The sequence below is a fragment of the Penaeus chinensis genome, chromosome 41, assembly GCF_019202785.1.
Source record: "Penaeus chinensis breed Huanghai No. 1 chromosome 41, ASM1920278v2, whole genome shotgun sequence".
Taxonomy (NCBI): domain Eukaryota; kingdom Metazoa; phylum Arthropoda; class Malacostraca; order Decapoda; family Penaeidae; genus Penaeus; species Penaeus chinensis.
In genome coordinates, this window is record NC_061859.1 from 21,526,651 (window position 1) to 21,539,150 (window position 12,500).

Here is a 12,500-nt window from a genome sequence, read left to right on the forward strand (position 1 = left end):
AATCGTACAATGCGTCCTAACCAATAAACCAACCTAACCTTAACCCTGTGGGATTTATACGCTACGATCTATATATTCCCGTGGTATTATGTACGTCTAGCCAGGAGGTTACGCCCCTGGACCCCCAGGGCAAAACCACATACCTTAAAATAGCGAAACATCGAACTTTTCTTCGCTACCGGCTATTATCAGAAATGCTTGGTTTCTAATCGCTTGTTTCGGCTTGATGGACTCAAATATCAGGTTGTGGTAGATACTAATGTATATTTGTTCTGTATATCCACAATATGGCTTTAAAAATGACCCGGAATCGACGCAACACACTTTAAATGGCGTTTCTCAACGAATGGCTTTCACGGATTGTCAAATCTCTCGGTGGAAAAACGCGGATGCGCACAAGGTTTTTGTACAGAATAGCGCAAATAATTACTAAATCGTAAAATAATTATATTAAAACTGCAAGAATGCATTACATACATGAATTCGGAAAAAAGAGACACTGGTAATTACAAAATAATCATTCTCTATGTGCTGTGTGGTGCAGCGGTAGCGATCTCGTCTAGCAATCTTGCTGACCTGCGTTCGAATTCCCTCGCCGCCAGTGGATGATAACCCCGGCCATTCCTTGCACACAGGAGATAGTTTAGAAGCAAAATGAAACAGACAGTATGTCATACCAAGAATATTAATTGTAATAAATGGAATCAAAACTAAACTTTAAATTAAACTTAAACTCTCTCTCTCTCTCTCTCTTCCTCCCTTGCTCCCCCCTCCCCCTCTCTCAGAGGCGTCATTTCATCTACCAGCTCTCCGATAATTGTTTTTGAAAAATTACAATTCTAGGATCATTTTTAAGATATGATCAAAGCCCGCCCCTCCCTACCCCTCCAAGAAAAAAAATATGCTCCTGCTCTCTCTCTCTCTCTGTCTCGTCATCCCCCCCCCCCCCCCCCCATGATGCCCTTCTCTCTCCCTATGTTTCTCTGTTTGTTTCTCTCTCTCTCTCTCTCTCTCTCTCTCTCTCTCTCTCTCTCTCTCTCAAAGGCGTCATTTCAGCTTTTACTGGGGAGGGGTCTGACGAGCGAACTAAGCACAACCAGTTTCTAGGGCGCTACAAGCTCTCCGAGAATTGATTTTGAAAAATTACTATTTAGGAGCACTTTAAAGCTACGATCAGAGCCCCACCCCCCTCAAGAAAAAATACGCCCCTGCTCTCTCTCTCTCACTCTCTCCCCCTCTCACTCCCTCCCTTCCTCTCTTCCTCTCTCTCTCTTTTTCTTTTTCTTCACAAATCCACCTACCCCTCTCTGCCAGTGTCTCTCATTTGGGCCAATGCACCTCTGCATGGAAATAAAGACAGGACATTTCTTTTTAACCATATACAGATACTAACAAGAAGAATCATAAAGTACATAAATCGGTCGGCACTTATCATTTTTTTAGCTGCCGTGGCTGGTATTTTCGTAATATTGTACGAATATTGTAATATCATCGCTCTGAGGAAAGAGGTCTTACCCCCGTTATATGACAATTACGCATCGTCCGATTAGAGAAACGAAATTTTTTTTTTGTTATTTCATCAGCTTTATATAAGCATGTTTATTTAGTATCATTCACTTTCCAAAATTTCTTTTAGATTTTATAAAATGTATTTCTACCAAAGCCATATTACATGTTCAAGCTTTATACAAACACACGTTATTGTCAATATACAAAATCGAAGAGATTAATTGAGACACCGTGTGTTTGAGAGGGAAAGTTTCTAAGTGCTTCCAATGACTCTATCAACAACGAAGATAATCTTTGTGTTCATAGTTTATTTTTCTGATCTCTGAATGACCTCGAAAGATATTAAACGCATTTCCGTCGTAAAAAAATTCCGGTGAAAAAATAAATACAATCGAAACGAGGTGGGGTTCTAGTAACGAATTTCAGGCTTGCTTTCAGGCTAAATGGGCGGAGTTTAAACGATGACGTAAAATAGCCCATCGCGTTGCCGATATCCGAACGGCTCCCCTAGGCGTTGGGAAAAATCCAACGCGTTGGTGTTTTTTCTTAATGCACCAAAGACGGCCATCCTTGCCTTGCGAGGACTAAAACAAATGTGACGCGTAACTTATTACTGCGATTTATCAAGTAGTCCATATATTACTACGCACTTGTGAGACCGATTATTTTATAAATACCAGTGTCTGTCAGGCCGTGCGCCGCCATTTGCTCAGAAATGCCGGTGAATTTTTTTTATTTCAAGTGTGTTGCGTCGATTCCGGGTCATTTTAAAGCCATATAGTAGATATGGAGAACAAATAGACATTAGTATCTATCTCAGCCTGATTTTTTAGCCCAACAAGTGCCCCAAATGCAGAAAAAAAATTATTAAAATTCTGATCTTAGACGGAAGTGAAGAACACTTATACTAAGTCACCAATGGGCCAGTTACGAATACTGCCTGTCTCGCCCGTTCACCCTTTTCTTTGATTTACGAAATATTTTACGTCATCTTATTTTGCTGTTACTTATGTTTAAAAACATTATAATAATTATAATGTTCATAATAAAAATAACACCATCATTCTTTCTTCTTTCTTTGTTGGATTTCTTGGCTATCAACCAGCGGCTTGTGGCCAAGGTTATTAAGCCAATGGATCCTATTTATTCTTTCAATCTATATAAGGTCATAAAGTTTTGTCTCTCTTAAAAAAGTGATTACTTTATGGATGATCTTTTCATCATCTGATAGTATATTTATCAGTGAAAAGTCTTTATTAATTCGTTGGAAATAAGTTTTTAGTTTTTGTCTATGGAAATTGTGTTTATGGCAGGTTGTAAGGATATGGGTGATGGTAAGGTTGGGGACATTAAGGAGGAATTTTTTTTTCTATATAGGGAGTGAGGTGGGTGATTCTTGTAGCGTTGACCATAAGGCGGGCCAACACCACTCCTCCTTTCTGTCTTTCCTGTGGGATGTGTCCCACAGGTCTATAGTTTGCTTGATATTGTTTGTGAGTTGGAGGCTGGTCCACTTACTTTGCCACAGATGTATTTTTGCTTTTATAAGAGACACAAAACACCTGAGATCTGTACGAATTATGGTAGTGTCCAGATTGCCAGTTGGCCCGGCTAATTTGTCAGCCTGTTCATTACCATAGATACCAGAGTGACCTGGTACCCATATTAGTTTGATTGATTTATTGGCACCGTGTAACTTACGAATGATATTACCCAGCAGTTCATTTTAGTGGTTTCTAAGGATTTAATAGCTTAAAGTGAACTTAATGAATCGGAAAAAATAACTATTCTATCGTGGGTCGTCGATAGTGCAAAATCAATAGCAAAAAGTTCAGCAAGAAAAATCGATGTATGATTCGGCAGTCTAAACTTCCATTGACATTCAGTCGACCATACACCCACACCTACACACTCATCTGTCTTGGAGCCGTCGGTATATATATGAAAAAAAGGGAGATGTTTAATAAGGATCTCTCTGAACTTATGGCGTACCTCACCCTCCGGCGCCATGGCCTTGGCTGATGGAAGCCAGGCTTCCAATTATCGATGGTAGAGAGATCTATACCGACTTTCTCGTCGTGATCGTGGAGTCTCGTGGCAAAGGGCCTAGTGCCTCCATTGCCATTAGGGTGGTTCGGGTCTCGAGTCACCTTTGCGGCATAGGTCAGTGCTAACTGGCCGCGTCTGAGTCGGAGGGGAGGTACTCCTGACTCCACCTCAAGACGCTCGATCCGAGTACATTTTAGGGCTCCAAGACACACACGCAAACAAGTATTCTGCACAGCATCCAAACCTTTCAAACTTGTTTTCGATGCCGAGCCATACACGATTGACCCATAATCTACTTTAGACCTAATTAGGGCTTTATATACCATTAGCAAAGACTGTCTATCAGCTCCCCATTTATTACCAGAAATACACTTTAATAAATTTAGTGCTCTTTGACATTTATTCTTTAACTGACCAATGTGGTCTTTCCTATTGAGTCTACTATCAAAAAGTAGCCCAAGAAATCTTGCAGAATTTTGAATAGGTGATTGTCTAAAGTAAGCCTGATGTTTGGCTTCCTCCAACGTGAAAAAAATACCCCAATACTCCTTCTAATGGAAGACTTAAAACCCCACTGGAGGCCCCAGTTATGAATCATATCCAGTACCAATTGGATGCGATTTGCTGAGAATTCTGCATTATTGTTGGAATGCCATAATGCACAATCATCAGCGTACAGTGAGTATTTGAGATTCCGAGGAGGAGCTGGTAAGATGTCATTGATCATACATAAAAATAATGTAGGTGACAAGACACTTCCTTGTGGGACCCCGTTTGCCTGGACAAAAATGTCCGAAAAAGTGACATTGTCAGAAAATAATTTGGCAGAAAAAGTTCTGTCAGAAATGAAATTTTGAATAAAACAAGGCAAGTTTCCACGTAATCCAAAAGCATAAAGTTTTCTGAGTAGGCCATATCGCCATGTCATGTCGTAGGCTTTTTCTATATCTAAAAATACTGAAATCAAAAAATCTTTTTTGGCAATTGCCTCTTGAATATGACTGTCCAGCTTTACTAGTTGATCGAGAGTTTGGCGTCCCTTTCAGAAGACGCACTGCTCGTCAACTAGTAAATTACTGGAATTAAAATAAAGGAAGTAGCCTACTATTAACAATTCTTCCCATGACCTTCTATAAGCAACTTGTCAACGCAATTGGGCGGTAGATGGCAAATCTGGGATTACCCCCTCCTTTCAATATGGGAATGATGTGGGCGAAGTGCCATGAGTTTGGAAAAGTGTGGCTTTTCCAAATTTCATTGTACACTTCTAGCAACTTAATCATGGCATCATGATTAAGATGCTTTATCATCTCATATCGAATCTCATCGGGGATGTTCCTCTACAGGCTTCTAGGGCTCGGACAAGCTCATCCATTGTAAGATCTTTATTGTAATCAAAGTCATCTGTGGCAAAGTAAATTGGTTGCAGTTCAGCCGCTTCCTTGATGGGCAGGAATGCGTGATGATAGTTTGCTGAGCTGCTTGTATGAGAGAACTGCCTGGCGAGTGCATTAGCAATGTCTCTAGATGAATCCAAGTTGTTACCCTCTTTAATGATGTTATTTATTTTAAACGATGAATTTTTTGTATTGCTGTTAATTGTAGAGACAAAGCTCCACCAGGAGTCTCTTTTTGCTTGTCTGATTACTCTACGAGCCCTAGCTCTTGCTTGTTGATAATTGCAAAAGTTTTCATTTGTGATGTTATTTTTTAAAAGCCTGTAGGCCTTATTGCGTCGTCTACCATGGAACGCTATGCTTAACGCTATCTGTCAAAGCAAAGCTGCTTCTATAATCGAATTCTGAATATTGTTTACTTTATCATCAATGGTTTCTCCAACAAGTTCGAGCTTGACGCTCCGTGTGAAGGCGACCCAGTCTGCTTTTTTTACGTTAAATTTAGGCGCATGAATATTTAATCAAAATAGGAAGTGATCGCTTCCCAACGAGCCGTCAATGGCACTTGGCTACTACTGATGAAGAGACCAGTGATATATCTATAAAGCTCAAATTCCCGGTATTATCGTCCACCCGCGTGGGACTACCATCATTCAGAAGGACTAAATCAGACTCGTTAATCAGCTTAACTACATGTTCATCTCTACCGTAGGGCCACCCATGACGGTACCCCATGACGTATGATGAACATTAAAATCACCTAAAATTACTTTATTTTGTGGCAGACGTTCCTGAAGAGCAAAAAGCTCATTATAGATTATCACTTTATCAGGCGGACAATAAACTGAACATATAGCCAGATACGTGCCATTAATTTTTACTTTGCATGCGACAAACTCCAAAGTAGAATGAATAGTCACTTCTGTAAAAGGGAGGTTTTGGTGGATGTACATGGCGACTCCGCCTCCACCCCTACCCTCACGATCCTTCCGACATAAATGGTAGTTCCTAAGCGATACGACCTCGTCAGAGACGAGATTTGTCAAATGAGTTTCTTGAAGAACTATAATATCGGGAGCATAGGACGCGATGATTACGTTTTATGGGGTTTGGAAGTGCCTTGTCCACCAGTTTGAATTTTCTTTTTATGGGAGGGAGGCGCCTCCTCTCCCTCGCTTCCCGGGGACCTCTCACGGGATGGTTTGGAGACATAAGCCTCCATGTCCTGCACCTCCTGGTGAGGGAGACGACTGACAGATTGCGACCTGCTTCTCTCTTGAGAAACCGATCGAGAGCCAGACGAAGTGCTAACAGGAGTAGCCCGGACGGGAAGGTGCGCTCCGGACTGTGATTCGGTATCAACTTCCTTAAGATGTTTAGGCTGGGTTGATGCAGCCATTTGATCGACCAATTTAGTCAACTGATAAACTTTAATGTTCAATTCCTTAACCGTTTGTTTCAATTCAGCAATTTCCTTATCCTTGGCTGCAAGCTGCTGACTGACATCACTTGCACTAGGGGTGTTGTTAGTTACTGCTGCAGCATAGGAAGTATCAGGTTTGTGTGTCATACTTTCCACTTTCCTCTTAGCTTCAGTATAACTAACTTCATGCTTTCTCATATATGCCAATGTCTTAGTTTCCTTCTCCAGGATGCTGCACTCGGCAGATCCTGAATGATGGGGAGCTCCACAGTTAGCACATTTGGAAATTTGGCTAGTACATGTGATGGTGTCATGGGCTTCAGCACATTTACGGCAAACAAATTTAAATGAATCTTTGTCAATACATCTTAATGAGGTGTGTCCGAATTTTTGGCATCTATTACAATGCACTGGCTTTTGGACATAAGGTCTTACTTGAACACGTTCATAACCGACGTTGACATATTCAGGGATTTCATTCAAAGCAAAGGTAAAAAAACACAGTCCAGTTTTCGTTCGTACATTCCCGTCCTTCTTGGTCATACAATGAACATCCACTATGTCTTAGTCCTTCATGCTCTCAAGAATTTCACTTTCTTCCATTGTCCTCAAATCCCTGTGAAAGATTACTCCCTTACAGGTATTTGGGCCAATAGGGATCATGAATTTGCGTCAGCTTAAGTAAATCCTTAATCTGGGAGTTGTATTGTACTTTAACAAGGAGGCTTCCATCTCGCAATTTTTTGACAAAATCAAAATCGCCGTCCACTTGACCATCAAGGACCCTTTTGATGATAAAGGGGTTCACGTTCAAAAGCGACTGATTTTCATTCACGCATTTTACATTCGCGAACCTTGCATTCTGGGTGGGGATTTTAAAAAGTGGTCTTCTCGTCTTGTCATTAGTGGGGGTTCCGTTGTTCGTCATCAGATTAGTCGTAGAAGGGTCTTTAGTCGCCCCTCTTCCTTAAGGAGGAGAAGGGGTAGCCGGGGTGTCACTCATCCTGGGTATCGGACCAGGTCCGACCCCTTTCCTCAAAAACGTAGTCCTGAAGGGAGAAAAACCTCTTAACTTTTGTTATCAACCTAACAGCAATAGCTAAAAGAGTAAGGCAGTTTTTCGTCCTCTACCCCCCCAGTGGAAGCCTGGTTGCGTTCTCCAATACCACAGAGGGATCGAGTTATGTGTGGGACACTTCCTTACTTGCCTAGGCGAAGGACGGTAATTCAATGCCCACCCCCCAAGCGAATACGGGAGTTCACGAGGAACTCCGGTAGGCTCAGGAAAGTCACATTATAAGGAAAAGAAATCAGGACCAAAGAAAAAGTTCGCCCAAATGACGCTCCAGACTACTGGGCCTCCCTACCCAGGGGTCAAAGCCACAAGGGCTACCCTGGTGTAGAAGAGAGCTGCAGGTCTGAGGTGGGCGGCTGACTACTCTTACTGTAGCCTCGTGTCACCTGCAAAAACAAGTGCACTGAAGGTGCTGGCAAAGCACTATAAAGTGCGCAAGATCTGTAATTACAGGTTTTTTACTTTATTTCGATTACTTTAATAACAACTCAGAAACAATAATGTCAAGCGAGACGAGAGGCCCCGGGCTCGAGGGTAACTCTTGTGGCACAAGACTTATTTAATGCTTCTGTGTTTTAAGAGAAGGTGTTCACTCAACAGAGTTTCGACCACGAGTGAATTTCGACCACGAGTGGGCCATCGATATTGATAGCACTAGTAAAAAATACGTTTTTTTTTGTTTTTTTTTTTTCCCGCCAATTCATATCAGGTACGGTCACAAGGTCTTCTAATGGACTCCTTTGCGGCTAAGCAAAGGAGTCCATGTGTTTGTTTTACACATCTTTTTGTAAAATTCTATGCTTCTTATTTCTGCCTGTTTACCCCGTAATTTCCCTAATCTACTATCGGGATGTATCAAATCACATCAAGATTGTCGGCTGGAGAATGCGACGGAAATGATCATTAAATTCGTTCCCATCACACGAGAACAAACGTGATGATAGAAATATTATCACAGAAGACCCGATTGTCATAGTTGGAAAATTAACACTGTTGTTATATGGTGGTGTAGGTGTGCTCTGTGGTTTGCAAGAACTTAAGTTTGCGACTTAAGTACACTAGCGCTGTGTAAGCGCTCAGGGAACGAAGAGAGCCCACGTTCCAATGAGCATGCATGCTGAGCTTCAAGTTGCGGGGTCGTGCTGCTACAAGACATCTATAACAGCATTATAAGTAGAACTACCTCCGAAAAGGACCGTCAAATTAGAGAAGAAACAGAGCAAATCTCATGAACAAACAGACCAACTAAGTGGTCATTTGAGAAAAATCAGTGTTAATGCGACTGCTGTGGGTGTTTGCGGCAGATGTTAAGTAATATAAAAAAAAAAACAGGCATCCTTGAGGTAAATTGATATCATCGAGGACTGTTATGCGCGTTATATTCAACTAATGAAATTCTTAAAAAAACATCAGAAAATGTTAGATGAGAAATACCATGGTGTTTATTAAAGTAATTTGCGCTTCCTTTGTACCATTATTCTACTATAAGCGGGAGGTTAGTGTCAAAATAATGACTTTAAAAACACGAGAAGAAAGCGTTAGTGGTAATGTGTTATATACCTAAGGAGACAACTCACCAACTGTTATTATTGCTCGTGAATGATCAATCAGGAGCGTCTGTATTGTAGAGAATATTGTTTCTGACTACTTATCGGAAGATTACAGGCCTGAGTGAAGATCTTACTACTTATGTGTTTAAACGGTCTTTGTCGTGCACTGCCTTTCATGCCATGCAACCGCACTTTAACACAGAAACATTGTGTTACAACAATACGTAAGGCCTACATATTTATGCAGATGAATGTGTATGTGTTTTGTACGTAAACATAAAATAAATTAACATTAAAATCCTACCTCCAAACCAAGGGAAATGTCCAGAACTCTCAAACACGTTAAAGCTGAGACCGCTGTTCTCACCCTCGAGCAATCCCAACAGCTGGTTTGGAAAACAGATGGTAGTAATAACGTGTAAGATAAAGTCTACTATAAAAGAATAATCATACTATAGCGAATATGAGTGTGCATGTATATATATTTATATTATTCATATATATATGTGTGTGTGTGTGTGTGTGTGTGTGTGTGTGTGTGTGTGTGTGTGTGTGTGTGTGTGTGTGTGTGTGTGTGTGTATATAATATATATATATATATATATACATATGTATATATATATATATTTATGTGAATGTGTATATATATTTATATTTAAGTATGTATATATGTATATTTATATTTAGTATATGTATGTATGTATATATAGATATATGTATATGTATGAGAATATGCATATGTACATATATTAGTATGTCTATATGTATATATGTGTGTATATATATATATATATATATATATATATATATATATGTGTGTGTGTGTGTGTGTGTGTGTGTGTGTGTATGTGTGTATATATTAGTATATATATGTATGTACATACATAAATATTAATATATATACACATATGTGTGCATGTGTGTGTGTATATAGATAATAACATATATACATATATACATGTATATACATACATATATATATATATATATATATATATATATATACATATACATACGAATACATATATGAATATATATATATAAATATATATATATATATATATATATATATATATATATACATATGTATGTATGTATGTATGTATGTATGTAGATCACACACACACACAAATATCTATATACATGTATATATATATATATATATATATATATATATATATATATATATACATATATATACACATATATTCATATATATATATATATATATATATACACAAATATTTATATTTATATTTATATATATGAATATATGCATATATATTTATGTGTATATATATTTATATACACATACATAAGTTTATGTATATGGATATATACATGTATATATATATTTATAAATATAAATATATATATATATATATATATAAATATACATTTATAAATATATATATTTATAAATATCTATATATATAAATATATATCTATAAATATCTATACATATAAATATCTATATACATAAATATTGATATATAAATATCTATATATCTCTCTCTCTATTTATCTATATATACATATCTATCAATCTCTCTCTCTCTCTCTCTCTATGTGTGTGTGTGTGTTTATCCACACAAACACACACATATATATGTATATATATATATATATATATATATATACATATATGTATATATATATATATTCACATATATATATATATATATAAATCATATTATACACATCTATATATAAATATGTATATAAGTATATATATATATAAATACATATATATATCTATATGTATGTATATATATATATATTCACATATATAAATGTATATATATATATATATATATATATATATGTATGTATATACATATTTGTTTAAAGATATTAATATAAATACATGCATATATATATATATATGTATATATACCAGGCGAGATGCTTCTGGAGTAAGGCCCATGGGACCCCCATAGGTGGATTATGGGACCTGCAGCCAGCCAATTCTCGCTATATGGGCCAACGTTGGTGGGGGTGGCAGAGGTAGCGTCGACCTAGAGTGACTGCCCGAGGTTAAACCTCAGGCGGGCTTTCAGGGTGGGGGCTTGGAACATCCGGTGTTTGCGACAAGACAATTGGTTACCACTACTGTCGAGGGAGTTGAAGTAGCTGAGAGTTAAGGTGCCTGCTCTCTCGAAGGTGAGAAGACCTGTCATTGACATGATTAGTGTGGGTGGCTACACTTATTACTGTTTGGGCTAAAGCGATGTTCCCCATCTCTTGGGAGTAGCCATAGCCATCTTCAGAAGACTTCATCCCCAGGTAGTAGAGGTCTGTGAGGTACTTGTTACCACAGCTGTCCACCAATATACCAGGGTTGTGTTGATTTAAACGCACTGTCTGCTTGAAATGTTTATTGATAGAAGGTTGTCGGTAGCTTAGCGTGGGCGGAGGCTAGAATGGCCGGCTTGTGAAGAAGTAGCCCCGGGTAGCGAGTAGGCCTGGTAAGGTAGGGGCCCTGGAGGGTGGCCCCTGGGAATAGGCTGTGTCTGAACAGGGACGTAACTCGAGGAAGAGTGAGTGTATGGGTCAAGGTTGTTGGCAGCGGTCATGAAAGATGTGGGCATGGGTTAGGTCAATATGGCGATGGTGCCATGGGTATGCCGTCCTATTGGTTACCCCTGTCAGTCAGAGGGCGTGACAATGAAGGTTTCTGACCACTCAAGTCACTCCAGTCGATGAGTGAATAATGGTATTGAGACTGAAGCATACATTTGGTTTCATGTCTCATATTGCTATTTACGCTCGTACTGATGTGTATAAATTTGATGTAAAAGAAATGGTTTACACCAAACTTGCATCTGTGACAGTTAGCTGTCCTTGGCATGATATTCATATTGTTCTGGGTGACTTCAATGCGGTATCTGGCTGCAACTGAGTTGGTTATGAGATGTCTGTTGGTTCTCATGGCTCAGGAGCTGATGCTGGCAGTGAGAATAGCCTCCTTTTATCTCCATTGAACACCTTAGGGTGTTTCATGTGGACAGATTAGGAGGAATTCCAACAAGGATTATTGGATAAATAACAAGCCTGTATACTGGCACTGAAAGTGCTGTAATGTGTGGTGGGGCCTGTTGAGCTTCTTCCCTGTTAGTTCAGGAATGACGTAAGGCTGTGTTCTTGCACCAACACTCTTCAACACTTACATGGACTGGATACTAGGTAGAGCTACTGTCTTGAGGTGCCCAGGGATTTACTGAGGCCATCTCTGGTCATTTCGCAGCAGTCAGGGCCTGATGGACCCTGTTTTCTGTGTGACACCTTCTTGCATGAAACGATTGATAGTGAATGCCCAAGAGCAAGCAATAACAAGGCTATCACAACTTGCATCGTTCCCTGGTGCGCAGGACTAAGTCACTAATGAAAAAGGACAAGGAACAGTTTATCAGGAATCTTGCAGAGGAGGCGGAAAACAATTTCCTCTTCGTCCTGCCTACCAAGCCCTGAGAAAGCTGAACTCCAAGCCCACCTCA

At 39.2% G+C, this 12,500-nt stretch overlaps 1 protein-coding gene across 2 annotated transcripts in view; it reads right to left on the minus strand.

The window, feature by feature from the left end:
- LOC125047601 (collagen alpha-1(X) chain-like) overlaps nt 1-12,500 on the minus strand; it is a 209,418-nt gene that overhangs the window by 80,170 nt on the left and 116,748 nt on the right. For both annotated transcript variants that reach the window (XR_007116751.1, XM_047645881.1), the window contains exon 13: nt 9,308-9,389. Coding sequence is in view for 1 of the 2 variants with exons in the window: in XM_047645881.1 (XP_047501837.1) it covers nt 9,308-9,389 (82 nt within the window). In the remaining variant the exon portion in view is untranslated. The remainder of the gene's footprint in view (nt 1-9,307; nt 9,390-12,500) is intronic.